Source organism: Ursus americanus, chromosome X (genome assembly GCF_024610735.1).
Source record: "Ursus americanus isolate L20-20 chromosome X, mUrsAme1.1.p, whole genome shotgun sequence".
Lineage (NCBI taxonomy): Eukaryota > Metazoa > Chordata > Mammalia > Carnivora > Ursidae > Ursus > Ursus americanus.
In genome coordinates this window covers 837397-863780 of record NC_142164.1, presented here as the reverse complement: position 1 = coordinate 863780, position 26384 = coordinate 837397, and the positions used below count along the sequence as shown (strand labels likewise).

Sequence of the window (26384 nt, the reverse complement as noted above, 5' to 3'; positions counted from 1 at the left end):
TTGCCCCCGGATGTGCCATTCCAGCAATACTCCTTATAGTTTCTTGCTGGTTCTCACTTAATGAAGGGAAACAGAACTGTAATCTTCAAGAAATGGCAAATAGCTCACATGACTTGGGCTTCGAAGCCCTGATCTCAAAGGCATCCAAAGTCAAGTGCTGCAAGTGTCTGGGAGGCTGTGGGGAGCAGGGAGGCACCCGGGCTGGTTTTAATCCTCATCCCTGTCTCTACTGGCCTTTGAGGTATCTGAGGGAGTTGGTGGGTTTCCTGCATTCCCAGAGGGCAGAATCATCTCTCCTGGGCAAGGCTATGGGAATGCCAGTTGGGGAGCTGCCTGTCAGTGGCAGGAGCCCTGGAAACAAAAGCTGTCTACGAAGCCTGTGGGAACAGGTCCACTAAGCCTCCAGGACATGTCCCTCCCCGCAAGGACAATGCCACCCGACTCCCCACTGAATGCACTTGATTCCATTAGGGGCCACTAATTTATTAAGAAGTCATCTAGAAGGTGGGCCCCCTGACAAACTTCAGAAGCCGCCATCTGTTGCACTAAGGATGGTCATCAGGTGCCCCTTTAGCACCCCTGCCAGCCTGGCTCCAAGGAGGCCCCTTCCTGCAGACAGCAAGGCAGGAGGCAGCCAGCTTCCTGAAGTGGCCACCAGGTGTGGCTCAGCAGAAGAAATCACACCAGAAACAGGAATAGCCCAAAGAGCAGCGAGTGGCTCTGGGATGGAGAGATTCTAGAAGATGCCCCCATCTGCTGCAGGGCTGCTGTCACGTTTGTGCAGCGAGGGGGCGGGCACACCCTGGGCCCTTGTAGCTGCAGGTGCTTAGGGATCAGGCTGGGGCTACCCAGGGGAGGCACCTTTAGAAAAAGAAGGAGATGGGTACCTGACTTCCCCTGTCAAAGTGAGCCGGGGCTGGCCCCTGCAGCCCCCACCACCAGTTACACTTGGTCCCCGGTCACTGCCTTGGAGCCCCGATGTGTTGGGGCAAGAGAGCGTTCTTGGCTGGGCGCAGGGTCAGGCCTCAGCCCTGCACTGGCGCCGCCACTGCCTTCTCCCGGCGAGGCACACGCAGCCTCCCTCAGCCTGGTCCTTGCGCTCGGCCGGCTAGCTGGCTGTTGTCCTCCTCGGGATGCAGCCTTCCATCTCCAGCGCCTCAGGCCAGCCTTCATACTTATTGGTGTGCTTACTGTTCTTCACGTGCTGTGGGGTTTGGGGAGCAGGAAGTCATGGCCTCAGCCCTCATGCATAAGGGACACACAGAGCTTTCAGTCCCTCTGTGGTGGTGCCAACTACCCGCGTGCGCTCAGGGCACTCACCACCCCCTCCCCGTCTGCCCCAGTGTCCTGATGTTCTCATCTACAAAATGGCAATAGCGGCACAGGCCTGCTTCCCTCACAGGTGGAGTGTGGGGAGCCAACTTCTCAGCACTTATGTAGGCGTGGCACACCCCGGGGAGGTAAGGAGGGAACATGTGTATGTTCCTACCCTCACCTGGCCTGCAGGGAGCTGCTGGAAGATTCAGGAAGAACAAAGCAAGAGGGGGCACTTCTTGGGGTGCTGAGTTGCTCTTTTGTGGCAGCCAGAGCCTTCCAGAGACCACTGGAACGGCCTATTTGCCTTGTCCTGCTGTGTGTGTGTGGGGGGGCAGGGCTGGAGGGCACTGTGGCTTCCACCAGGCCAGGAACCTCGCAAAGATGAGGACGGTGTCTGGGGCTTCCCAGCCCCTCACATGAGGCTTGACGTGTGTGGCTCTGGAGGAGCAGCCAACCAGAGGGCAGCAGGCGTTGGCGGGAGAAGGAAATGCAGTGTGAATCGGGGCACTGGGTTGCAGGAGGCTGGGACGGGACTGAGCATCTTGAAGATGTTAATTCTGAGTCTTAATTGTGAGTCTTGCCATTCTGAAAGCTTTGCCATTTAAAGACCTTGGACGGACCAAAGTTACTGCCCCTCCCTGTGCAGACGGTGAGGGGTCTGGAGCTACCCTGGGTAAGGGTGCTGATGCTAGAGCGGAATTCAGGGAAGTCTGAGGCATGCACTGAAGGCGCACTGGTGAGACGGAGGCAGAAGGGGTGGGCAGACTGCTCTGGGCTGGGAAGTGGAGGTGCCAGGCTCTCCACCCATACCTGCTCAAAGGGGCTCTTGTTCTGCACGCCCTTGGCCCCTACAAACACCCAGCTGTCCCGAAAGGCCAGATCCTTCACGTTCTTGCTGCCCAGATCGCTGAAAAGCTTCCTGGTTTCTTCATTCATCCTGCCACACAGAAGGAAGACATATAAGCCGTCGCCATGGGAGGCTGAGGCGGAGGCTGGCCGCAGCAATCACTTACTTGGTGGCTGGGTCATCGTAGGATGCCACAAATACCAGGGTGCCTTCATGCAGCGGCCGAATAAACTTCAGCAGGTCGTTCACATCTGCGGTGACAGGTCCCATGAAACATGGAGCATCAGGCACCATGCAGTGCCCATTCCCCACTGATCCCTGTACTCCAAACAAGGAAATTAAAGTAGGGATCAGGCCAGGGACACACCCACCAAGGGCTGCCAAGTAAGTGAAGGGACAGACTGGTATAAGAAGCCAGGGCCATCCCTATGACCATACACCTGTCCCTCTCCCTGCCTTTTCCAAACCCAAGGAAGTGCTCAAGCCACAGTGAATGGACAGAGGGCGGCGCTTCAGGAGAAAGATGCCCAGTCATTCTGCTGCACATGGCAACCACTTACCTCCTGCCCACATGTCGAAGGCCCGGGCCTCGATGAGCTCGCCACTGACCCCTGAGTTGAGAGGGAGGGAGGGGGTCCTGCTGGGCGAGCCGCCAGGGCAACTCCACCCTACCACCAACAGCCCCCCCAGACAAGGCTAAGGACGCGGCACTGGCCACTGGGTGCAGACCTTCTGGAAGCTCTTCAATTATTCCCCCATATTCATGTCCACTGTGTCCCCTTGTTCAGACAGCTACAGCCCATCCAAGGCTGTGGAGGTTCTGCCCGCCATTTGAGGACATCTAGGAGATTCCTAGGAAGCCCCCTTCAACTTCCTGGAAACTTCTTTACTGCTATTTTGCTTTTGTTTATTGGGTCACTTCTTCTGTGGAACCTTCAGCTTGCACAGACCCCTTCCCATGCCTCCCTGGGAATTCCCAGAGGCGAGCGCAGGGGAGGAGAGTGCCAAGGCAAATATCCAGGCATCTCCTCATAGGGAAGGTACAGGGAAGGAGGATGGTAGGTCATGACATGGCTCTGCTTCTCCGGTCTCAACTTTGACCCCACATCACAGGAACTCACCATTCACCAGGGCGATGTTCAGTCCACGGCCCACGTTGTCCTTGACACTGCTCATGAGCCTAGCAGGGTTGGGGGCAGAGCCCTCAAATGGCACATTTGCTCCACTCTCCTTCCAGTCTCCCATGCCCCCCCACCATCCACCCCCAAGGAGCTCACATCTTATCTTCAAGGCAGATCTTTGGTCCGATGACATTGGCAGCTCCGCTGACCATGCGGAAGGCCAGGTGCTCCTCAGGACACGGCTGGGGCAGGCCACATTTGTACTTCCTGGCTCGTGGCTCTGAGCAGGGACAGCAGGAGTGACCCACGGGCCTAGCCCTGGGGTCACCTGAGATCTGAGACGGGAAGGTCAGGACCAGCCCACAGGGAGGAATGAGTGGCCACAGAACAGGGGACCAATGGGGATGGAGAGGACATGGCTCAGGCCAAGGCCAGGGACACTTCCACAGATATTCTGCGTCTTGCTGGGGCTGGCCTCAGGGCCAGGTGACAGGGACCTTGGGGAGGCTTTTCTGCCACTGGTGGGAGGAGAGAAAAGAGGTAGGAGGGCTGTCCCTGGCTGCAGCCCTGCTGGGAACAGAGCACAGGTGGGGAAGGAGGGAGCAGATGGGAGGGTGACTGCAGGAAAGTGGTGATGAGGAGAGCACCTGACTCCCTTGGGCAGAGGTGGGAGGACAGGAGGGGGGTGGCTTCCATTACAGGTTTTTAACTGTGACCCACAAAAGATGTGTTGAAGTCCTAACTCCTGGCACCTTCAAATATAACCCTATTTGACAACAGGCTCACTGAAGATATGATTTGTTAAAATGAGCTCATCCTGGAGTAGGGTGGCCCTAAATCCAATGACAAGCGTCCTTATAAGAGACAGAAGAGAAGACACAGATACAGAGGAGAAGACTGTGTGCAGGCAGAGATAGGAGTGACATGGCCACAAGTCAAGGAACACCTGGGGCCCCCGGAAGCCAGAAGAGGCAGGAAGGACCCTCCTCTGGAGCCTGCAGAGGGGCTGTAGCCCTCCAACAGCTAGGTTTCAGACTTCCGGCTCCCCAAACATTACTGAGGGAAGAAATTTCTGTCACTTAATCCATCCAGTTTGTGGTATTTTATTCCAGCTGCCCAGGGAAACTGATACAGACTTTGATAGCCGGAGGTGGGAGGTGGGGTGCTGCTGTTACAAGTCCCCCACAAAGTAGAAATGGCTTTGGAACTGGGTAATGAAGGGAGGCTGTAGAATTCCGAGGTGCAGCGAGACATGGCCTAGATCGACTCATGAAAGTGTTGGGAGAAATATGGATGTTAAAGGCTGGTGAAAGCCCAGAAGGCAGGGAGCGGAGAGCACATAGTGACTGGAGTGGTACCAGCAATGGGCGTGTTAGAGACGCTTCTGGGGTCATCTCGGATGGAAATGGGGAACGTGTTACTGGACACCGGAGGAAAGGTGGTCCTCGTCATAAAGTGGCAAAGAACTTGGCCAAATTTGGTTCTAATGTTTTGTGGAGAGCAGAACTTGTAAACACTGAACTGGGATATTTAGCTAAGGACATTTCCAAACACAGTGTTTGAGGGCACAGCCTGGTTTCTCCTTGTTGTTCACAGTAAGACACGAGGAGAGAAAGATAAATTGAAAACGGAATTGTTAAGCACCAAGGAACCAGAATGTGAAAATTTGGAAAACAGTCTAATCATATTGCGAAATACGAGAAAGCAAGCTCTGGATACTAAAGAGCTGAGGCATGTGACTTGGGGTTCCACTCAATTCTGTCAGCAGAAGCCAGGAACTGAGGTGGGGTTATCCAGGAGACATCTGCGTGGCGCTCCTGTCTCTTACCTTAGTGTCTCATGAATTGCACAAGACACCAAGGTTTTTGAGAATTTTATACCAGCAGAAACACTGCCATCCTGGGCTGAAAGGGACAGAAAAGGAAGTAAGGATGGCTCTGAAGGCAGAGCGGTGGCTGCAGAGGGCAGAGACGGCACAGGCCCACACGGTAGGACTGCCCCCACCAGAGGGTGTCTCCCCTGGCTCTGGTGGGGACAAAGGACAGAGCATTGGGCCACAGAGGATTCTTCTCAGGCCTTGAATCCTGATGGCATTTTCCCTGCTGGGTTTCAGACTGGCTGGGACTGGTGACCCCTTTATTCCTTCCAGTTTCTCCCTTTTGAAATGGGAACATCTATCCTATGTTTATCTCACCAGTGTAATCTGGAAACAGGTAACTGGTTTTCTAGGTTCATGCAAGCAGTTCCAGTGGGCTGTGATGGCTAGTTTGGGGAGGGATGGATGGAGAACAGAGACCTGGGAGGACTTGAGGCAGGCGGTGCTATGAGGGCTGGGTACGGGGGAGGAGCGGGGAGGTGACAGGAGCCTTACCTGTGGTCACGGAGTTCTCTGGGCCTGTGGGTACAGAGAGTTGTTTGTGTTAGGGTGGAGGCCTCCAGGGGCCGGCAGCAGGGCGTTCTGGCCCTATACCATGAACTCAAGGTGGAGCGTTGGTCAGGCTCAGGGGTCAGGGCTGAGCCAGATGCAAACCCCCTGCTCTGGGAAAAGGGTAAACTGCAATTGTAAACAGTCCTTGGATGAAGCGCTACTAATAATAAGGTATAGAGCGCCCTCCCCATTCCAGAGGCCACGGTTTGAGCCTGCAGGGAGCAGCTGGGGTGTCGTCCCCAAAGTTCAGCGCAATCCCCCTGCCCCTCACTGATTCTGCTGACTCCAACAGGGCACAGAGTTCTAATTAGTAGGGATTGGAGTTCCCAGCTGAAGCAACTGGGTGGTATGGGGAACACTGCGCTGGGTGCCAGGAGACAGACCAAGGGCAGCTAGAGGTGGCCTGCCAGGAAGAGACAGAAAACCCACTGCCCCCACCCCACCCTAAGCCTCTGCCCACAGGCCCAGAGTGCCCACCAGAGTGCCCTCCACAGCAGAGCAAGGAAGAATCCCATACTCACTGGTGAAGAGTTGCTGGATGCGAGGAAAGCCACTGCCAGGCCCACCCAGGAGGATGCTGACCACGATCCAGGTAAGGCCCACGGTGACAACCAGGGCCACAATGCGGAGGGGGCCTAGAGGCAGGACAGACAGGGGCAAGGCCACCTTGGTTGTCAGTGAGGTCCTGAATGACCCTGGGGCCTCTCAGGACTGAATCTCCCCGCCACTTGGGAAGAAGTGAGCAGAGGACAGGAAGGTGGGGACCTGCTGCCATCCACCAGGCCTGAGAGGGGGACTTGAGCTCCTGGTAGGTAGAAGGAGGACACTGAATCCAGGGCTCCCAGCTTGGTTCTCGGTGGCAGGTGTGGAGGAGCCTTGCAGACCTTACTGGTCAAGAGGCTCCAAGCCTTCCCCAGGAGCCCCCTAACTTTCTGCCTCTGAGGCTACCGACATATTTATATCCCATCCGCCCTGTCCTATTTTTCTCCTGTCATGATGGAGGAGGGGGTCCCTACTCCTTTTTTCTTCAATTTTTAAAGATTTTACTTATTTATTAGAAAGAGCGCGCACGTGCAGGCATGTGTGTGTGTGTGTGTGTGTGTGTGTGTGTGTGTGTGTGCGTGCACGAGATGGGGGAGGGTCAGAGGAAGAAGCAGACTCCCGGCTGAGCAGGGAGCCTGGCGCAGGACTCGATCCCCGGACGCCAGGATCATGACTAGAGCCAAAGGCAGTCGCTTAAACAACTGAGCCACCCAGGCGCTCCCCTATTCCTTTTGAAGGCCAGTTCCTGCAGCTGCTGTGAGCTGGACCCCAAGCTCTCCTCCCAATAATCGTCATCCTCTCTCACTCTTTCTCCTCAATCTGCAACACCTCCTGTTGTAAGAAAGCACAGGAGAGGCCCTTCTTCAAATCACATCCTCATCCAGCCACTGACCTCTCTTCCCTCCCTTCGTCTTCCCCAGTCTCACCACCCACTCTCTCCCAGCCTACTCCAGTGTGGCTTTGTGTCCATCACCCCACCGAAACAGCTTGTGGCCAAAACCACCTATGACCTTCTTGGGGTCAACTCCCTGGGTCACCTGTCGGCCCCAATCTTCCTGACCTCTCAGTTGGCTGCCCGGGTCCTCCTTCAGGAAACATTTCTCCAGTGGCTTCTGAGACAGCACATCCTAACCCTAGCTGGATGCTCCTTATCCTCCCTACTTAGATTGTCCTCCTCTACTCTCCCCTGAAACGCTGGACGTGCCCATCTTCTGTCCCAGGCCGCGTCAACTCCTGGTCTCGGATTAATCCACAGAGCGGTGAGTATTTTTTACTCCAGCCGTCGCTGATCTTGAGGCCACACCCTCCCAGCCAGTTCCTCACCAGCCAGCTTTACTGGGATACATTTACAAGGCTGCAACCGTTAGCAGGTCTGAACTCCAACTCTTGAGTTCTGCTCGCCACTGCCCACCCTCATGTGTTCCTCCCCCAGCCAAGCCATCTATCGAAGTTGTCCCCCCGAGGTCAGGTTTGGCACCAGTTTTTATCTAGCCCCATTGCCGCTCTGGTCAGTTTCTACTCTAAGACCACGCCTCTCCGCTACTGCACACCGCCCCCCTCTTCACCTAGCCGCCATGCCCCCTGGAGCCTCCCCCACAACTCGTTTTTTTCAGACAGCGGCCAGTTATCCGAGTTCGCAGAAATCGACTACCCTGATCCTCATTTCACAGCTCTTGGAAGTCCTGGGAGGTGAAAGGATTTGCTCAAGGTCACAGAATGAGTGTGCAGTGCCTTCCGTTTGCAAAACCACACTCAGTGGTGCACCTGGGCCCCTCCAGACACAGACCTCCGGACACCTGGGCCTCCAGTCCCGTCCCCTTTCCAACTGTCTCCCGTTCACTGTGGAAGCCACCCACCTGCCAACCTCATGTCCACTTCTCCCGCTGGGTTGGGGCTGCCGGCAGGTGCAGTTTGGGGACCGTGCCCTCTGGGGGCAATAAAGCAGAAGAGCAGGTTTGGGTGGGACTCAACGATGATCCTGGGCTTAGCCCCTGCTGCCAGGAGGACGCGATCGGTGCACCGGCTTGTGCGTCCAACCAGCTGGTCAGGCCCCTCGGGCTCGCGGAGTGAAGACCTGTCAGGACAGGAGGGTCCTCAGGAACCCGTCGGTCACGGTCGTGCCCACGGGAGATTCTGGGGCCGGGAAGTAAAGGTGGTTCTCCCGGATGCGGGCCTCCTCCGTGGGAGGCCCTGAGCTCAGCACCCCACCCCCCCGTCAGGGCACGGGCTAGGCTGGTGGAGACTTGCCTGGCCGTGGGGGAGATGCTAGCTGGGTTGGGGGCAGCCCGGTCAGGCCGGCCGCCCGGCTCCGCTCCCCGAGCCGAGGCGAGGAAGGCGCGCACCTCTGCCCGACAGGCCCGGCAATGGCGGCCCGGGGCGGGGCCACGGCCCGCAGGCACCACCCCAGCCGTGCGCTCGGGCCCTGCCGCCGGGCGGTCAAAGGAGAGGAGGCTGAGTCCCTGCCCACAGGTCCGCCTCCACCATTCGTTCTGGCTGCCGGGGGGGAGGGGCCCGCAGCGGCACCGCCTCCGAACGCGCAGAGACTGTGCCGCTCGGATTTCGCAGGGGAGGAGCCGTGTGGCCTCGGCCCCGATCCCACATTAGCTTCGCTGCAGAAATCTTCCCTCAGGCTCCTCCAAGGTGGGAGATGCCAGCCTTCTTAGGCTTCGAGGGCTGGGGCTGAGCTCGTGGCTTGCAGTCGGATTTCTGAAGGCTGGAAGAAGCGGATGGATCTGGAGGCGTAATTAGAAGTTGTTTTAAAATTGAGATGTGTGTCTTTTAGGAAGCTGGAGGCTCAGAAGAGTACACAGGGGAAAACAGAATGCGGCGAGCCCATCGCAAAAGCGATGCCTTTCCTCACACTCCGTTTTCTAGACGGAAGCGCGTCCACATGGTCTCTGGTATCTCTGACGACGGAGAACTCCTGCCTGCTCCCCTCCTCCTCCCCTCCTGCAGGCAGGCAGCCGTGGCGCCGCCCAACGCCCCCTCACCACCTACCACGCCGGGAGGGCTGCACCCGCTGTCGGGGGGGGGGGGGGGCTCGCCTTTCTCCCTGGAGGGCAGCACCCCGGCGGCACGGGAGCCCAGGAGACATCTGTGTCCTCTGACCCAAGCATCCCACTTACGGAAACCTTCCTAAGGAAAGAATCCAAAATAGAGTAAGCTTGTAGCGTCAGGCAGTGAGAACTCTGGCTAGAATCCAGTAACTTCTCCGTTGGTATAAGATCAAGGTAATCAGTTTAGGCCCCTGATTGCTGCAGTCGGGGGTTGGTATATTTTTTTTTCCTTTTTCATGGAACTTGGGATCAGACATAATGTTGACCGTCCGTCAAACTCTTACAGATCTGTGCGTACTGGACCATGGGTACCACTGGTCTTTCCTGCAATGCTTGTAGTCGTGGTGCCCAGTAGGGGGAGCTCCTGGTCACGCACACTCGGACTGCCAGCCAGGCATGGGGCATCTGCCAGACTGGTAGTTGAGAGACAACAGTGTTTACATCTTGCTCAGAGCAGGCATTTCGAAAAGGTTGGTTTAATGAGTTCCCTTGAGGGTCCAGAGGCACATCCGCCATCCTCAAAGGAACCACATAAGTGATGGGATCCAGTTCCAGGTCTTCTGGCCCTTCTGGGGCAGCCTTGCACAACTCCCTTATTTTCTCTGGGACTGTTTTTCAGTCAGGACGTAGAGAGGATTACATCCTCATGTCCTAGGCCTTCATGTCTCCTCCTGTCCCAGTGTGGGCAAGGGCATGAGGTGGCACAGAATGTCTCCTCTGGGCGCTCTTACCTGTGCCCGTGTAATCCCCATGGCTGAGGTGCCAGTGGATGTCCTCAACAGATCTTTCATTTGCTTCTCTCAGTGTAGACACTGAAGCAGTAATCAGTTGACGGTAATCATATAGGCCTCCATGCTTCTACCCCTGAGTCGGCCCTCTCACCTGGGACCTCTTGCCCCAACTCTAGATTGGGTGATCAGATCTCAGGTGACAATTGATTTCTCCCACCCAGTCCTTCCTGCCCCTGCGTCTTTAATAACCCACAGCTTAACGGACAGTGGAATGACCTCAACAGCCCCTCATTCCACTTTCCAGGACAGGCACCAAGATTTGTACTTGACTGTTCTCATCTGGGCTCTCATGTCTCTACCTAGTGCCTCATTCTTCTTTGTAGCACAGGGGGTCAAGATCCGGGGTTGCACTGGAATGCTGTCACCTGGGTCCTCACGTCTCAGGCTTCTGTAGCCACACAGAGCTGAGGCGGCACTCAAGCCGTCTGATGGGGCTTGGGTCCCTGCCCCAGCGGAGCTTGCACCAGCTCGCACGGCCGCAGCGCTCCTTGTGCATCGCGTCTTGGGTTCTTGCGCTCTCCCTCAGGGTAAGGACCCAGATCTGACCTAACAGTTGAATGACATCACCTGTCCCTCATTCCTCCACCCGAGGTTAGGCACCAGGAGCTGAGGGGAAACTGACTCTCCACTCCTGGCCCTTAAGCCTTGCCCCAGTGTCAGCATCCAGAAGTTAAATGTTAGTTGAATGTTGAAACTTGGGCCTAGTGCTTCTACCCCAGTATAGGTACCCAGAGCTGAGGGGACTGTTGGCTCTCCTCACATGGACCCTCCTGTTCTGTCCCCGTGTAGAGATCTGGAGCCAGTTGAAAGCCCTTATACCTCAGCACCAATGTTGCCACCTGGAGCTGAGGTGACAGGTGTCTTTCCTCACCTGGGACTGCTTGCATCTGTCCCAGCGTAAGCACATGGATGTGAAGTGAGACATGGGTCTCCTCACTGGGTCTGTCATCTCTCTTCCCCATTGTCTCAGTTCAGCAAGGCCCTAAATTCTGTCAGATTGTATTCACTCAGCAGGGAGGTGACAAGCAACTGTCCTCACCTGGCCCCTCATACTTGTACCTCATTGTGGGGACCCAGAATGGAGGTGACAGTTTAATGTCCTTACTTGGGCCCTCATGCCTCTTCCCCATTGCAGGTTCCTAGAGCTGGGATGACAGCGGACTGTCCTCATCAGGTCCCTCTCTCTGTTCCTCACCCAGGGGTCAGGTGACAGTTGAGTGTCATTACCAGGGCCCTTATGTGTATGCCACAGTGTAGCACCCAGATCTGAGGTGTCAGTTGACCGCCCTCACCTGGGTCCTTGTGCCTGTCACAGGAGAGACAGAGCAGGAGATCGGGAGGTCCCAACATCCTGCCCTCCCCACTCACACATTGGTCATCATGTGTTGGGGGCCCCAGAGGAGCTGGGTCCCTCTTCTACTTTGGGCTCCTGCTGCTGCCCTTATGTGGATCCTCCCACACTTCCGGGAGCATCCTTCCTGGTGATGCCATGCCAGCAAGTTTCCCAAGGGGCCTGGGGACTCAAGATTATCCCCAGAACACAGCTCTGCTGGGTCCCCCAAAGTCTATGAATGTCTGTGGAGCTCTGCAAAGAATTCTGAGCTTGAGGACCCCTGCCAGGGTCAGGAAGGACTCCCGCATCTTCATTTATTTGGCTTCTCCTGACCCCCCCTCAAGGGTTTGAAGTTATCCTCAGGTCTGTATTCCAGGATGGTGGGCCTGAGTGGCTGGGAACTTAAGAGTAGGCAGGACAGAACCCTCTGGTGGTAAGTGGGGGAAGGTGCGGCCGCATCTACAGGAACCCATTTTGCCCCATTCCTGGCCACCATCCCTTCTGTGTCACCCCAGCTCATCTGCCCATCCCAGGCATGTGACTGCACCAGTCAAGGGCAAGACCCTCTGCAGCTACGTGGGAGCCAAAGGGTTACAGGGGAGCCTGTGAGTTCCTAGGCTGGCCCCCACTATCTCCCGGGGAGGCCCTTGCCACCGCTCCCTCTCCAGGAGGCCACAGGAACTAGCAAGGACCAAGGCCACTGCCCGCTGGCTGAAGCCTGGCCTCCAATCCTGTCCACATGGAGTCTTCTTGGCTGGTCTGCATGGACTTGGGCTAGGAGGGATCCTGAGGTCCAGATCCCACCAAGGAAAGTCACCACTGAAGGGTCTGTGATCTGTTCTAACCCCATGATGCTCCTTCCTTCCCTCTTTAGGTGACCTTGGTGATCTCCCTCCTTCCTTAATCTGAAGGCACCACCTCCCCTGGTTACAGGAGGGGATGGGGAGAGTGCAGATGGCACCCATTGGTGCAGCTTGTACATACAGGGGTGACACAGTATCCTAGCTTATGGGGCAGGAACAACCCGCCGTTAGAGTTTCTTCCTCATCTATGTATTGCTCCGGGGTGGGAACCTTGGCTCATCCCCCACAGCCAGCACTCTGTCAGGCTGCGCCCCTGTCTTCCTCACCCTTGCCAGGCCCCCCAACTGTTGCCATCCCAGCCCAGGGGGACCATGCAGGAGTGAGCCCAGCTGGTTCTCAGTGGCAGGACCAGGAGAGGCCTGGATGGTTGGAGCAAAGAGTTCTGGGCAATTGCCCCCAAGCAGGCCTGGGGGACAGAAAGGCCGAGCCCTGACAACCACAGTGCCGTGGGCTAGGTCTTCCCCTTGCCGGTAATGGAGCCTCCCTCCCCTGGCGATTTTCTGTGCTGCCTGTTCCCTCCATAAAACGCACCACCATCTGATCATTCTGTCCTTTCGTTCCTAGTTGGCTGCATCTCCCAGAACCCAGGCCACAAGCGTGGGGACTGCAGTGTTGGTTCCTGCGGTCTCCCTGGTGCTCAGGTGAGTAGAGCTGGGAGAGAGAGCAGGACAGATGCTCAGGGGCTGCTGCCTTTGTTGGGAGTCTACTGGGTTGAGCAGTGCCCCCCCCCAATTCGTGTTCATCTGGATCCTTGGAATGTGGCCTTATTTGGAAATGGGAGTGTTTACAGAGATAATCAAGGTAAGTTAAACTGAGATCATGGAATAGAGTGGGCCCCTAATCTGATATGACTGGTGTCCTCCTAAGAAGAGAAACCAGGAGACACACACCCAGAGACAAGGCAGTGCACAGAGAGAGGCTGAAACGGGTGGTGCGTCTACCGGCCAAAGCAGGCCAAGGATGCTGGCCACCACCAGCAGCTGGAAGAGGCAAGGAGGGCCCCTAGAGCCTTCGGAGGGAGGGAGCTCCCCCCTGCTGAGACCTGGATTTCTGACTTCTGGCCTCGGAGCTGTGAGAGGACGGATGTCTGCGGTCTTAAGCTCCCCCTCCCCGGCTGTAGTGCCTTATCGCAGCCATCCCCCCTGCCCCAGCATCTGGGGTCAGTCCCAAAAGCCCATTGCCTCTCCTTCCTAAATACTTCTTGTGTCCGTGGACTGTCAGTGTGTCTAAATGGCCCTCAGTGATTCTGTGACGTGACCTCGCTACGGCAGGGACAGGGTCAGGGCGGAGGAGGCCCATGTAAAAAGGAATGTGACCCAATTTCGTACCCCTATGTGGTCTGGTGATGAAGTCCCACAGAGCGGGGCAGAGTGAAGAGCACAGACGTGTGTGTGGGGGGGCTCTCAGGAGGCAGCTGTGGTGCAGGGATCAGTCATGACTAGACGTGGGGTCAGGGGTGAACAAGGCCCAGACTGCCAAGCCCATGCTGGGGAGGGACATGGGTGATGAGAACCAGGTGAGGGCTGGGTAGTCAGGGAGTCAGGTGGCCGAGGGCCCTCCACTGGCCGGACTGGCCTCAGGCGCAGGTGCCCTCCTCCACAGGTACAGGTGGCAGGAAGGAAACAAGCAGGGAGCAGGCGGGTGTGTTTGTGGATTTAATGGCAGGGGCTGAGATGGGGTGCGTCGCTGGCCGTTTCTGCTTTTCCAGTGGCGAGGGGGCCCCCTGTAGGTGCATTGAGGTGGGTGGGCCATGGAGTGCACAGTTGGGGTAATGGGGAGAACTGGGGGGGGGAGCAGAGGGGCATTCAGGGGGCCCAAGACACCAGGGACTGCTGGGCAGCACGGAGGTCCCTTCCAGCGGGTGACCAGGAATGTTGAGTGGCACTGAGACTGGTGTGAAAGCGCTTGACTCCTTCCCCCCAGTTCTGAGGACCTTGCTCATAGCCAGCAGGAGTGTGGGGTGGCCACTAGCCCATGGACACCCACCCACTGTCCCCTCCGTCATCCCTCACTCCTGTCCTAGGTGGAGGAGCCCAGGACAGGTGGAAAAGCCACTCTACTTCCTTCTGCTGGGGCTCAGTCCAGTGGACAGAAGCTGGCTCAGGAAGGGCCAGTGGCAGCTAGAGATGGTCACAGCGCGAGTCTCGAGTGCTTGGTGGTTGCGGAATGTAGCTAGGCCCGGGGTGGCCGGGGGCCAGGAATGTGAGGCTAAGGCCTATGGTCCTGAAGCCCTCTCGATGTGGGGTTGGGGTGGCAGGCAAGTGGGAGGAACAAAGACAGACAGGGCCAAGGGGGGTGGGGTTGGGACCTGGGGCTCAGGGCTCAGAGCTTGTGGGGGTTCACCCACTTGTAGGTGCCCTCGTACTGGAAGCCCACTCTCTTCATCAGCTCATCTGCCTCCGCGGGGCCTCGGCTGGGAGAGTGACAGGCAGAGGGAGACGTGAGGGAGCCCGTGGGCTCCGGTGCCACCCCCGCACAGCCCCATCCTTCCCTCCCTGCTGGGCCCCTTACCTGCCGTAAACATAAGGGATAGGCTGGAGCTTCTCACGCTCAATCTTGTGCAACAGCGGCGTAAAGATCCGCCAGGCTTCCCGGAGCTCGTCACTGAAGGGACACAGTGTGGCTTTGGGGGGTTTCTGGGGGCAGGGAGGGGGCGAGGGAGGGAGAAGGCAGCCCCATCACCTGGAGCCCAGCTCAGCCCCAGCGCACACGCGGCGCATGGGGCACCCCTTACCTGCGCACGAAGTGCATCTGGTTCCCGCAGAAGACGTCCAGGATGAGGCGCTCGTAGGCATCGGGGAGCTTCACGTTCTAGAGCAGGAGGGCTCTTGCTGAGGCTGCCTGTGCACGCAGAGCCCCCCAGCCACCGCCCCCCCGGGCCAAGTGCCCACCTTGTATCTGTTGCCGTACGTCAGGTCGAGCTCGGACTCCTCAGGGTTGAAGAACATGCCGGGTTTCTTGGTCATCATCTTGGTGTACACGGCCTCGTTGGGCTGCACGCGGATCACCAGCTCATTGCGCTTGCACTGCTGCTGGAAGATGTCGCCGGCCACGTCGCGGAACTGCAGCCGCACCTCGGCCTTGCGCTCGTTCAGTGCTTTCCCGCAGCGCAGGATGAAGGGCACCCCTGGTGGGGGCACAGCTGGCTTCAGGACCTGCCCCACCAGCGCAGGGCTGAGGGAGCAGGGGAGGGAGCGTGGGCGCGAGCACGACAGGGTGCGTGCGGTGGCTGGGTGCCACTCCTGCTGGGTCAGGCTCTGGGGACAAGGGCTCCGCGCGGTTTTGGCGGCCCTGCCTGCCAGTCCCTGAGGCGTCACCTACCGTCCCACCTCTCGTTCTCCACATAAAGGACGACGGCTGCAAAGGTCGCAGTGGTGGACCCACGGGGTACTGTGGGGTCATCCAGGTACCCTTTGGTGGACTCCCCCTCTCCGCTGGGGTTCCCCACATACTGGCCCAGGACCACGTTATCTGCTTGCACCTCTGAGATACATTTTAACACCTTGACCTGGGAGAAAACCGGGAGAGAGGGGCTCCTTGGGTAAGGGGATGGAGGGCCATGCGTGGGACAGAGGGCAGTAGGTGTGAGGAGGAAGCCATGGGACCTAGCCGGGTGGGCTTCCCGGAGGTGTGACTGGTCAGTACAGGCAGGAGGTGTGCAGTCAGTTTTGTTCACCCTGCTGAGGGCATGGCCGTGGCCCTCCAACCCAAGGGCTCCCTGGGACCACCTGGAGCCACCCTCATTTTCTTCTGAAGGACAGGCAATGGTCTGCCTGGGGGACACAACAGGCACTGCCAGTCCTGGCTGCAGGGACCAGGAGGGGGCACCTCCACCCACCTTCTCGTCACGGACGTCGTCCGAGTCTGTGGAGGCGGGCTTCTCCATGGCCACCAGACAGAGCATCTGCAGGAGGTGGTTCTGCATCACGTCCCTGCAGAGGAAGAAGCAGGTGGAACTTGGCTTGGGGGCATTTGGGCAGGGAGGAAGGTGCAAGGAGGGGGCTTACCTCTGCCCCCTCCCTGTCAGCCAGGTTCTGGGGACTCAGCACCTCAAATAGGGCTTTTAAGCAATAAGCTATGAGACTTGTTTTCTGAACCCATATCTACCCCTTGAGGTCCCCTCAGGCAAGGAAAGAGACAGTGACTCCTCCCTTCACAGCCACCACTGACCACTCAGACACCCACTCGTGAATTTGAATCTTGGGGTGGGAAGAGCCCCCCAGAACAGGGAAGGGGTGACCCTGCAGAACGGCAGGACTGCACCCCTTGCCTGTGCTAACCTCCCAGGAAGGGGAGACAGGCTCTCACCGGATGATCCCAAATTCATCGAAGTAACCCCCACGGCCCTCAGTGCCAAAGGGCTCCTTGAAAGTGAGGATGACACAGGCAATGTTGTCCCGGTTCCAGATGGGGCCGAAGATCCTGTTGGCAAACCTGCAGGAGGGGTAGGGTGGCCCTGTATCCTTGCGGGCCCACCCCAGACCCAGTCCCCCTCTACCCCGTTGCCCAGGCCTGGCCGCACCTCAGCACCATGAGGTTCTGGACCATCTCCTTGCCCAGGTAGTGGTCGATGCGGTAGATCTGGTCCTCACGGAACAAGGAAGAGATGTGGTTGGACAGCCTGTCGGAGCTCTGCAGGTCCCTCCCGAAGGGCTTCTCCACAATGACACGGTTCCAGCCTCTGTGGGAACCCGGAGCTGCGTCACCCCACACACTCCCTGGGCAGCAGGGGCCAGAACCTCGTCTTTCCCTAGGTCTCCCTCCTCAAGAAGACGCAGAGCCCTTCCTCCTGGTTTGCATTGTTAGGTGACTGGCAAAGCTCTGCCGGATGGGCCCTTCTGCCCCACCTTGGCACAGAGTCCCCAGACCCGAGGACACCTCCTGTCCTCCCCAGCCTTCAATGCCACACTGAAAACTTCCTCAGAAGCCTTCCTGCCCGACCCACTGGTCACTAGAATGGGCCCCACACTGGGGGAGGGCATGTCACGGGCACAGCTGCCTCTGCAAATTTTAAAATGGAAAAAGATCCCTTTCTTTGCTATTCCCTATGGACAGTTAATGTGGTACTTTGTGTTCAAAACGACAACAAAGTGAAACAGATGACCTTGTCTTTGACAGAAAGACAGACTGGCAGAGCCAGGGCGCAACAGAAAGCAAACTTTTTGTGGAGCAATACCACCACCTTATGGTCACGAAAGGGCTCTAGGGAAACTGAGAAACCAGAGAACAAGCGACCAGCAGCAGGAGTTTCATGGAGCAACACTGCCACCTTGTGGTCCTCGCAGGAACAGCTGCCAGGGAAAGTCGGATTTCTATGGGCCAGGAGGGTCATCAGGAGGATTTCCAAGGTAAACAAGTGCGGTAGCATTTTTGGTAAATGCTATTAGAAAGCTCCTGTATTTATACCCTACTTTCTTCTTTGGAAAGCTAACTCATGTAGCGAACAAACAGGGGTCACCATCTTTTTCAGACACGGTAGACTAGTTTGCCCCAGGGATTCTGGACAACTGCCAGGGCAGGCCAGACCACGACAGGGTACACCTAGGAGGCAGGGAGGGCAAAAGACAAGCCTTACGTCTGGCTCATGCAGGTCTCGTGGATGTTCTTGGTGACCGCCTCGTAGACTGTGGGGGGCAAGGCCAGGTAAAAGAGGCGGTTGGTCTGTGGCCCCTGGTGGAGGGCATTCATGTGGCTGTTGAGGCGCTCGTAGGAGGCCGTGTCGTCATACTGGCCAGCCACATAGGAGTTGCGGGCAAAGAACTCCTCCAGCTTGGGCTTCTCCTCTGGTGTGGCCTGAGAAAGATGGATACAGGGACACTGGCCCCTCCCCGGCCCTCCCTCTCTCATCCCATAGCCCTGGTGGGCTCCCTCAGAAGTCAGTCATCCTAGCTCCACACTGGGTTCACCCCCATCTTGTCAGCTTTGCACACCTACAGGGGAAGGCCGAGGCAGCACAACACTGCAGGAGACAGGGCCCAGCAGTCCCAGGCTGGGCCCACAGCCTGTAGTCACTTCTGGGGGCCTCATGCCCTGACACAGAAGTTAGATTTCAGGAAACTGTGACCTGGCAGAAACACAATGGACAGAGAGCTCTCTCCGAAGTCATGACACCAAACTACGGTGTGTTGGAAAGAGGCAGATGTGTAAGATTTTTGTCCTGAAGACACGTTTTCAGCTCCTGGCCCCAGACCGGGGTGTGTGTGTGTGTGTGTGTGTGTGTGTGTGTGTGTGTGGCACAGCAGGGAGGACCCGGTGTGTCCAGGTCGGAGAGGAGTTGGGAAACAGGGGTCTCAGGCTGGCAGGGTACCTGCACCTCGCCCTACACTACTTCTGTCATCAGAGCAGCTGCAGGAGCAGGTGTGGCAGGGCTGCCCCGGGGAAGGCAAGGACGAGAAGTGCTAGGGCAGAAGGGGCTCTAAGCTGTTTTCCTAAAGTGGCCCTGCCTCTCCACCATGGCAGGGAAGAAGGGGGCCTGTCCCAGGGAAGAAAAAGCAGAGAGCAGGAGTGGGAGGAGGGAAGGGCTTCCTGGGATGGGATGGGAGGTGGGCCTGTCCCTCCTGGAGACCCCCAGAAGCCACTCACTTTGAAGAAGGGCTCGCTCTGTTTCCGGATGTCAGCCACTGTGAGGCGGGAGCGGGCATAGCCCACGATGAAGGTGTCTTCGGGCAGAAGGCCATCCCGGAACAGCCACCTGAGGGCACGGCATGGCTGTGGCCAGGACGGGGAGGGTGGGGAGGGCTGGGGACAGTAGGACAGTGGGGGGACATGCTTACCAGATGGTGGGGTAAATCTTCTTCTTGGCCAGGTCGCCCTGCGGCAGAGGGAACAGGCATGGTCAGGAGAAGCTGGGGGCATGACCTACATGGTCTCCTCCCTTTCAACCTGGGCACTTGCTCAGGGTCACCACTCAGCCGCAAGCATACCTATCTTGCCCCTGTATGTATAGCAAGAGGAACTCGGATTGGAGCCTGTGCTAGCCCTTTACCCTGACCCTGAGCTGACGGCGCCCATGTATTTCAGTAGGCACCCTGAGGGGAAGGGACCTCATGCCAGGAGGTACCTCGACCACCCAGCCTGCCCTGCGATCACACAGACCACAATCTCTGGTCATAGTGCAAGCAAGTGGAACCACACCCAGGCCAACGGCCCGCTTCTGAACGGCCCACAGGCTGAAGAAAACCTGAAAACTCTAGAACTGAATGGCAACAGAAGTAGCAACACCTATGGGATGTGGCCTGAGATGCTGCCCTTAACTCGGGACTAATGAGCTCAGGGCCTGATTTTAGAAGTCAGACAAAAGAGTAGAATTTTAAAGCCAAGCAAATTACAAGGCAGGGAAACCAAAAGAAAATATCAAGAAAGCCAAAAGCTGGTGTTTGAAAAAGACTAATAAAAACAAGCAACCCTCTGGGGCAAGACTACTTTTTTAAAAGGTACCAAAAATTAGGAGAGCAACAGGACAAAAGTACAATCAGGAAAACACAGAAGGGGATTTTATGAACAACCCTGTGCCATGTCTGACAGCTTAGATGAAATGGACCAAATTTCTAGAAAAGTCCAATCCACCAAAACAGAGACAGGGACCTAAGTGGGCAATGGTCATTACGGAAACCTTTCCACCAAGGCAACGCCAACACTGACCCTGGCGCTAGAATGTTTCACCAGCGGATTCTACCAAAATGCCAGAAACAGGGAACTCCATTCTGAGGCTGACTCAGAGCCCTGCACGGAGCCCGATGTCGGACTGGATCTCTCGACCCTGAGATCATGACCTGAGCCAAAATCGAGAGTCGGCCGCTCAACCAATAGAGCCACCAAGGCGCTCTGTGTTGCACTGCTGTGTCAACTGTGTGGATGTGAGCCATCCCAATATGCTTTAATTTTGGAACCTGACAAAGGAATTCTCTACTCCAGGTGGAAGAGGAAGGGGAAAGAGTGGTTACAGGCTTCTGAAGAACAGAAGAGCAGAGCGCCCTTTCATCTGCCCACCCTGTAATTAGAGCGTGGGATGGGCCTGGGGCACAAACTCACGCTCCACTGAGTCTTGTTAATCAGTGGGGAGAGAATAAGCCAGGCTGGGGTGGACTGGACTTGCCGTAGGCAGAAAAATGAACTCCAGGGATAAGGACCTGAAAATTCAATGCAAAATTACCTTTTAGAAGTCACGTAACCATTGGATAAGTTCATTTCTATGAAGTTATGAACCCGCAAAACGGAAGCCACATGACCAGAACCAAAGAAATTTCGATCTGGCTCAATCCCCCCAGAGATAAGCAGTTAGGAAGGCACCCAGGGGGCTCCTGGGCAGGAAATCCCTCCTCTGGGTGGGGGCGGGTATAGGCTCAGGGGCGCCCTGTGCCTTGAATGCTTGCGTTTCCTCCTGTTCTTTGTTCCACCTCAAGTCTCTTTGGGTGACCTGATGTCCCCCTGGGGCTTTAGGTGAGGACCTGCATGTGGACCCCTCCACGTGTGTGTCCCTGCCCAGACTTTAGTGAGCATTGAACCCACATAGTCAAGTGTCTACTGGTCATCTCCAGCCTCCACTGGGACCCCAAACTCCCAAAGCGGGTGCTTCCCAAACCAGGGTTCCCTGTGTTGGTGTCCCTGCTCACATCTGCTAACTGTTCACAACTGATCTCCCGAGCATTCTGGAGCGGGTCTCTGTTGTAACGCCACCTTCGGAGGGCTGCTCTCACTGGTCCTTCATGGTCCGACTCCAACCCCCAGCCAAGGGCCCTACTACGGCACTCCTCACCACCAATCGTCAGTACCCGCCTCTGGCTTCTCCCGTCCGCGGGACTGGAGGGAGACCCTGCTCAGGTAACTTCAGCCCTGAGTGCTCCGTGCTCCGGGAGAAGCAGAAGCACGGCCCGCAAATACCGCCCAACCTTCCCTGCGGCAGGTAATGTTTGTTTACGATCAAATTCCAATGGGCTGAGAGGAATTGGGACAGGCTGTGGGCAGTGGCCTGGTAGTAGGGGACTAGTCTCCTGTCTGCTGAGTCACAGTGCCCAACACCCCAGGCTGTTTGCTCTTGCGGCTCCCCTTGGGATTAACTTCCGACAGAACCTGCTTGCCTTGTTCAGCTCAGACCCAGCAACCGGAGGCCTGCTGGGCTCCACGTCCGTTCAAGGGAGAGGTGAGGTATGACCTGGAACGGTGGTGGGGTCCTGCTGGCTGCTCTCCTCACGGGGAAGTGAGGTGGCCTGCCCTCCCCGCCAGCCTAGATCACACTCCTTTGCAAGAATGAACAAGGGAAGACACCGACCAAACCGAAGCACACCGTGCGTGGGGGTGATGACAGGGTCTCTCGGGGAGATGCGAGTTGGAGGCTTCTTGTCTTTCCCAACGCCCTCAATTTTGTCTGAGGACCACAGTGAGGAAAGAGCTGCCGGGGACATGTGGTGACTTTAGCAGGAGAAGCAGGACCTCACTAAGACCTCCAGCTACCAATATCTGTCCCAGTTGGGGCAAACCACTTGCCTATTGCCACCTAGGTTTGACCTCAGCGTCTAGTTTTATAAGCCCAAACCACTGCCGACATCTTTGCGTGAGGATCTGAGAGTGGAGGGCGCAGCGCAGAGCTTCACAGGCCGGCTGCCAGCTGGAGGCCTGAGAGGGATGGGCCATCCCCGGTCCCCAAGGGTCACCTGGGTCAAGGATCTGCCTGTCCTCATGGGGTGGAGCCTGGGCCCTCGCTGGCGCCCAGCTGGTTCCTGGGAACTGGGGAGATAGAACCTGGGGGCTGCTGAGGTAGGCTCCCTCCTCCACCCTGGGGCTCATGAATCATCAGGCCTTTGGGGAAGTGCCAAGGTCATCATGACACAGCAAGAATCTTACCAACCCCAGGGGGAGAAACAGCCCAGAAATGTCCCCAAAAGAGAGAGGGGCCAGGACTACCAGGGAACCCCTTGCCTAGGCACATGTTGGGATAAGGCCCGAACACCCATCAAGTCCATGGTCCTTATGGTCCACGTGGGGAGACTCAGGTCCAGAGAGGTGAAGGGCTTGCTGAGAACCCTGGAGTGAGCCAATCCTGCCCACGCAGACTCCCTGTCCTGTTCTCTCCCCGCTCCTCCGCTCCTTCCTCCATCCCCTGTGGGGGAGAGTCCTCTAGCCTGTCCGAGGTCCTATCAGGTGGGGGAGGACATGATCTGCCAGGCCCAAGGTTCCCCTCTCCCCAACACTGGTCTGTAAGGAGAAACTGGTTTTTTTCATTCCAGAGCTTTCCAGACAGGGACAGTTAGTATCTCCACTCCCTTCCTGGCTGGGGGTGGGAGTCCTGAGAAGGGGGTAAGTGGCCACATGGGAGGAACAGAGAGCAGCTCAAAGCCTATTGGGTAACTGTGAGCCGCCATCAGGACGCTCTCAGGAAGGAAGCTGGGCGTGAGAGCAAAGGTTGGGTAAGCAGGTGAGGAAGGAGGAAGGGGCAGAGGATGGCCATGTGGGTTCAGCTTGCCCTGGGGCATCCGCCACTGGGGGCTCTGTGTCTGTTCTTCTCTTTGCATGGAACACTCCCTGACCCTGGCTCTGCAGGCCCTCCTCATGGGACCTGTGTGCTGGAGGTGGCTGGGGACACAAGGGCCCGTTTGTGTTTTCTGTCACATGTGCCACTAGGAGCTCTGATGGGGCTACTAACTCTCCTTGGGTCCCTTCCCCCCAGCACACAGATCACACGGGGAAGGCAGGGCCGGTGCTCACTATACTGTAGAGAAGGTACTTGATCACTGTTTGTTGGATGAATGAGCAGTGAACTTGCTGGTTTCCCAGAAGAGCAGGTTCTGGGAGAGTGCGCCCTCAGCACCACTCTGCCTGCCTCTTATAAGGAGGGAGCAGGCATCGGAGGCTGGATAGCGGGAGCTGTTCTAGATGCTGCCTGAGCATGGGAGGCCCACCTACCTGGCCCCAGTCCCCTTGAGCAAATAACCCAGGACAAGGGGTCCTCCCCCACCCCACTCTGCTGTAGTAGCACTTCCCATTGCTGCTCTGGAAGCATCTGGTTGTCACTTTCGGAGCAGAGGAGAGCAAAGGGGAACCCTACCAATTGCAAAGAAGAGTTGCTCAACCCCAAGCTGGCCACAGGCGAAGGCAGTGAGCAGTCACAGAATCAGCTCAGCCCGAAGTCCCTTGACATTTGTTTCAAAAGCCCTCATTTGCTCCGCAGAAACACTTGAGGTGCAGAGAACGAAAGACACTTGCCAGTCATACAGCAAGCTTGGGTGCTCTCAACAAAGCATCTAAGAGTTGAGAGCCTGGAGTCCTAAGCCATTTCTTGTGGCCTGGGACCCGCTGGTGGAGCTTCCTATCATAGCCTGGTACAGGGGTGGGGGAAGGAGGAGGAATAATCCTGAGTAACTTTCTCCTCCAACCTGTTTCTTGGACCAGGGCCTGCCTAACGGTCAGAGTCCTAGGTGTGAGAGTTTGTGGCCAACACAGGTTTGGCTCCTCTAAGGAAAACATGCTGGGGCCAAGGTAGAGACTAAGCCTGCTCCCCCCCACCCCATGTCCCTGGGTCCCCCCTACCCTAGGAGTTATGGAGTCAGAGGACAGTGCTTCGGGTGGCCCACCTTCTCTCCCCCCGTCCCTCTGGCAGAGCCCTACTCCCACACCCAGCACTGCCTCCTGCTTCCTGCTCTCCTTTGCTGAATTCTGATCAAGAATCACAAAAGCTGGCAGGCAACAGGCTCTGCAGAGCTCAGCAGCACCTTATGATACATGAACAAAGAGTTACGGGGACCCTGACATGGAAGGGGCAGAGAGACAACGCCTACCCTGTCAAGAGCTAGCTAGTTTGGGTGCAATTCTTCCTTAAGATTATACGGCAAGTTACTGGCAGAAATGGTCACAGGATGGTTAGCACGTTCTTGGTCATGCTTAGGGTAAAAACGAAGTGAGACTGCTTTTAAGTTGGAGACAAAACCCTGGCAGCTCGTCTTGCCGCCCAGCAGATCTCGTTCCCACACAGCACACCGGCAGAGCGCTTTAGTCCCGGGGTCATGGCTCCACTAGGACCCACCCTCCCTCTCCTGTCCCCCCAACCCCAATCACATACAGTCCATGTGCTATAACTCTGTGTTTGCTTCTACCCTTTGATCTTTAGAATAAAATGATAGCTCCACAGGCTAAATAACGGGGTGGGGTGGGGCAGGTCATAGCTCCTCAGCAGGCCTTGGAAGTTGGGGTAATGACATGGTATTCAAAGGAAGGTCGAGTGTTTGTTCCCAGGGAACTTGCTATAGAGACAGCCAAGGCGGAGCTCGGGCCTCAGATCCTGCCTTTGGAACTCACTGACTGTGTTACATATACCACGTCACAAACAGGTTTGAAAAAGATACAGAATGAATAGCCTGCCCTGTTTGCAGTTTTCCCTGTGGAGAAAGACGTCCAACAGTCTCTAAAGCCCCCCAGCTCCAGGACACGGGTCTACGGTCAATGACCACGCACAGATTTCAGAACAGCCTGGCAGTGCATGTATACTGGGTGGTGCTGGGATGATAGTGGTGCACAGGCAGGACCAAGAGGGAGAGCCCAACTGAGCAGAGCCCCTGGGGCCCCAAGGCAATCAGCTGGGAAAGCCCAGGCACCCAGCAGGAAGGGAGCCGAGGCAATGTCAAACCCTGAGCTTGGTTTTTAAGGTGTGGGGCCTGGGGGAGACTCACCGATGCACCCATGATGATGAAGATATGTGTATCGGATTGATGGAAGGCATTGCCCTGGTACAGCTCTTCCCGAAGGATCCCGCAAACCTGGGTCCGGCTCAGGGCCACCTGCTCTGCCATGATGCTCTCTGCTTAAAGAAAGGCTCGTTGACAAAACAGGAGAAGAGAAGAGCATGGGGAAGTTGGCCACTTTCTGGAGGAGTCCTTTGGGGTCTCACCCAATGAAGCCTGATTATTGAAACCACTCACCGAATGGCCGGGGAACAGGATGGTTGGGGGCTTAGAAAACCGCAGGCTCTGGGCTCCCACCACACTATCCAGGCGGCTTTATTTCACGGCGTACTTTACAGAATTACTCAAAGTACCAGTGGATTCCAGCTAGAGCCTCAATTCTGCGGGGCCAAGTAAAGCTGCTGGAACACTGCACAACCTGCCCAGGACCATCTCACCCCACACTCAAGCGGAAACTCCACAATGAGCTGGAGCACGTTAGACCGTGCTGATGACGGAGTGCAGCTCCAGCGCTCCTCCTGCCAAGCTGGGAGACGCCGGCGAGTCACCGCCCCTCTCAGGGTCCCAGCCTCCTCAGAAGGCCAATGGAGGGATGCAAGGGACATCGGGATCGGTTAAACCCTCCCGATTTTGCCCCGCTCCCAAGCATGGCAAATGAAACGGCCTCGCGGCACAGCGCGCTCATCCGCTGGCGCGGCGCCTAGCCACTACGTTACCTGCGCCTCGCTGCCGTCGAACACCCTGCTCAAAGCCCCGGAATTCCCGATTGTTTCCGGGGGTTGCGCCCCGCCGGCTCATTTAACCGGCGGGGGCGGGCTCCTGGGCTGAGCTGACCTGCCTCAGGCGAGGCGTGTGGGCGGAGCCTCAGCGAGCCCCTCCCCCGTGGGCGGGGCGGAACCAGGGCGCCAAAGGTGCGCGCGCATCCCACGCTGGCCCTCCCTCCCCCCCGCCCTCCAGCCGCGTAAGGCTCCCACCCTTGGCCCGCCCCGCCCCTTGGGCACCTGCGCGGACGGCCCGGCTGCCGGGCGCCTTCTCTCCCCGCCGCTGCTGCGCCACGTCCTCGGTGCCACGCGCGTCTGCATGCAGCTTTGCACCGTTCGCTCGCGTACCCATCACTGGCTCGGCCCAACCCTACAGTCCAGTTTTCTCGCCCGTGCCGGGCGGTCCTGCGCCCTCGCGGAGGGCTCCACTTCCGCCGGCAGTGTGGCCACGCCTCCTCGACCCTGTTCCTGGGCGGGGCCTTCTGCAGCCCGGGGGGGGGGGGTTCCTTATTAGCTTCTCCCCTGGCGGGGGCGGGGCGACCCAACACCCGAGAGACGAGGGGGAGAGTGAGTCTCGACACCCCGAAAAGTAGCAGGTGCTGCATTATCACTAGGAACGTCCTGTGGGCCGGCCAAGGCTAGAGGACTCGGGT

General features: G+C 57.3%; 2 protein-coding genes across 4 annotated transcripts; both read right to left on the bottom strand.

Moving 5' to 3' along the window:
* Nucleotides 1-462: 462 nt before the first annotated feature.
* On the bottom strand, nucleotides 463-8662 carry FAM3A (FAM3 metabolism regulating signaling molecule A). The gene is made up of 10 exons (XM_045793712.2): nucleotides 8504-8662; nucleotides 8113-8330; nucleotides 6235-6348; nucleotides 5657-5680; nucleotides 3442-3565; nucleotides 3286-3344; nucleotides 2725-2775; nucleotides 2331-2415; nucleotides 2128-2254; nucleotides 463-1204 (listed from the first exon to the last, which is right to left on the bottom strand). The coding sequence occupies exons 2-10, from the start codon at nucleotides 8123-8125 to the stop codon at nucleotides 1109-1111; spliced, it is 693 nt and encodes a 230-aa protein (XP_045649668.1). The 5' UTR covers nucleotides 8126-8330; nucleotides 8504-8662; the 3' UTR covers nucleotides 463-1108.
* Nucleotides 8663-13941: 5279 nt separating this feature from the next.
* Nucleotides 13942-26188, bottom strand: G6PD (glucose-6-phosphate dehydrogenase). 3 transcript variants are annotated; one of them, XM_045793713.2, is made up of 13 exons: nucleotides 25972-26188; nucleotides 24959-25086; nucleotides 19073-19110; nucleotides 18882-18990; nucleotides 17875-18092; nucleotides 16822-16980; nucleotides 16608-16733; nucleotides 16138-16231; nucleotides 15621-15807; nucleotides 15191-15426; nucleotides 15034-15110; nucleotides 14811-14903; nucleotides 13942-14712 (listed from the first exon to the last, which is right to left on the bottom strand). In XM_045793713.2, exons 1-13 carry the CDS (start codon nucleotides 26081-26083, stop codon nucleotides 14622-14624), a joined length of 1668 nt encoding a protein of 555 aa, XP_045649669.1. In that variant the 5' UTR covers nucleotides 26084-26188; the 3' UTR covers nucleotides 13942-14621. The 3 variants fall into 3 exon arrangements, with proteins under 3 accessions (XP_045649669.1, XP_045649670.1, XP_045649671.1); XM_045793714.2 differs by lacking the exon at nucleotides 25972-26188 and adding an exon at nucleotides 25687-25843; XM_045793715.2 differs by lacking the exon at nucleotides 25972-26188 and adding an exon at nucleotides 25208-25423.
* Between the last annotated feature and the right edge of the window lie 196 nt (nucleotides 26189-26384).

What these genes read in the sequence shown, in the direction of transcription:
- FAM3A (XM_045793712.2), bottom strand. An exon ending in CTTCGACATGTGGGCAGGAG is followed by an intron (nt 2,416 to 2,724) that starts GTAAGTGGTTGC and finishes CTGTCACCGCAG; the next exon opens with ATGTGAACGACCTGCTGAAG. An exon ending in ACAAGAGCCCCTTTGAGCAG is followed by an intron (nt 1,205 to 2,127) that starts GTATGGGTGGAG and finishes CAAACCCCACAG; the next exon opens with CACGTGAAGAACAGTAAGCA.
- G6PD (XM_045793713.2), bottom strand. Translation starts at nt 26,083, where the DNA reads ATGGGTACGCGAGCGAACGGTGCAAAGCTGCATGCAGACGCGCGTGGC. An exon ending in GGAGAACGAGAGGTGGGACG is followed by an intron (nt 15,427 to 15,620) that starts GTAGGTGACGCC and finishes TGCCCCCACCAG; the next exon opens with GGGTGCCCTTCATCCTGCGC. An exon ending in ATCCCTTATGTTTACGGCAG is followed by an intron (nt 14,713 to 14,810) that starts GTAAGGGGCCCA and finishes TCACTCTCCCAG; the next exon opens with CCGAGGCCCCGCGGAGGCAG.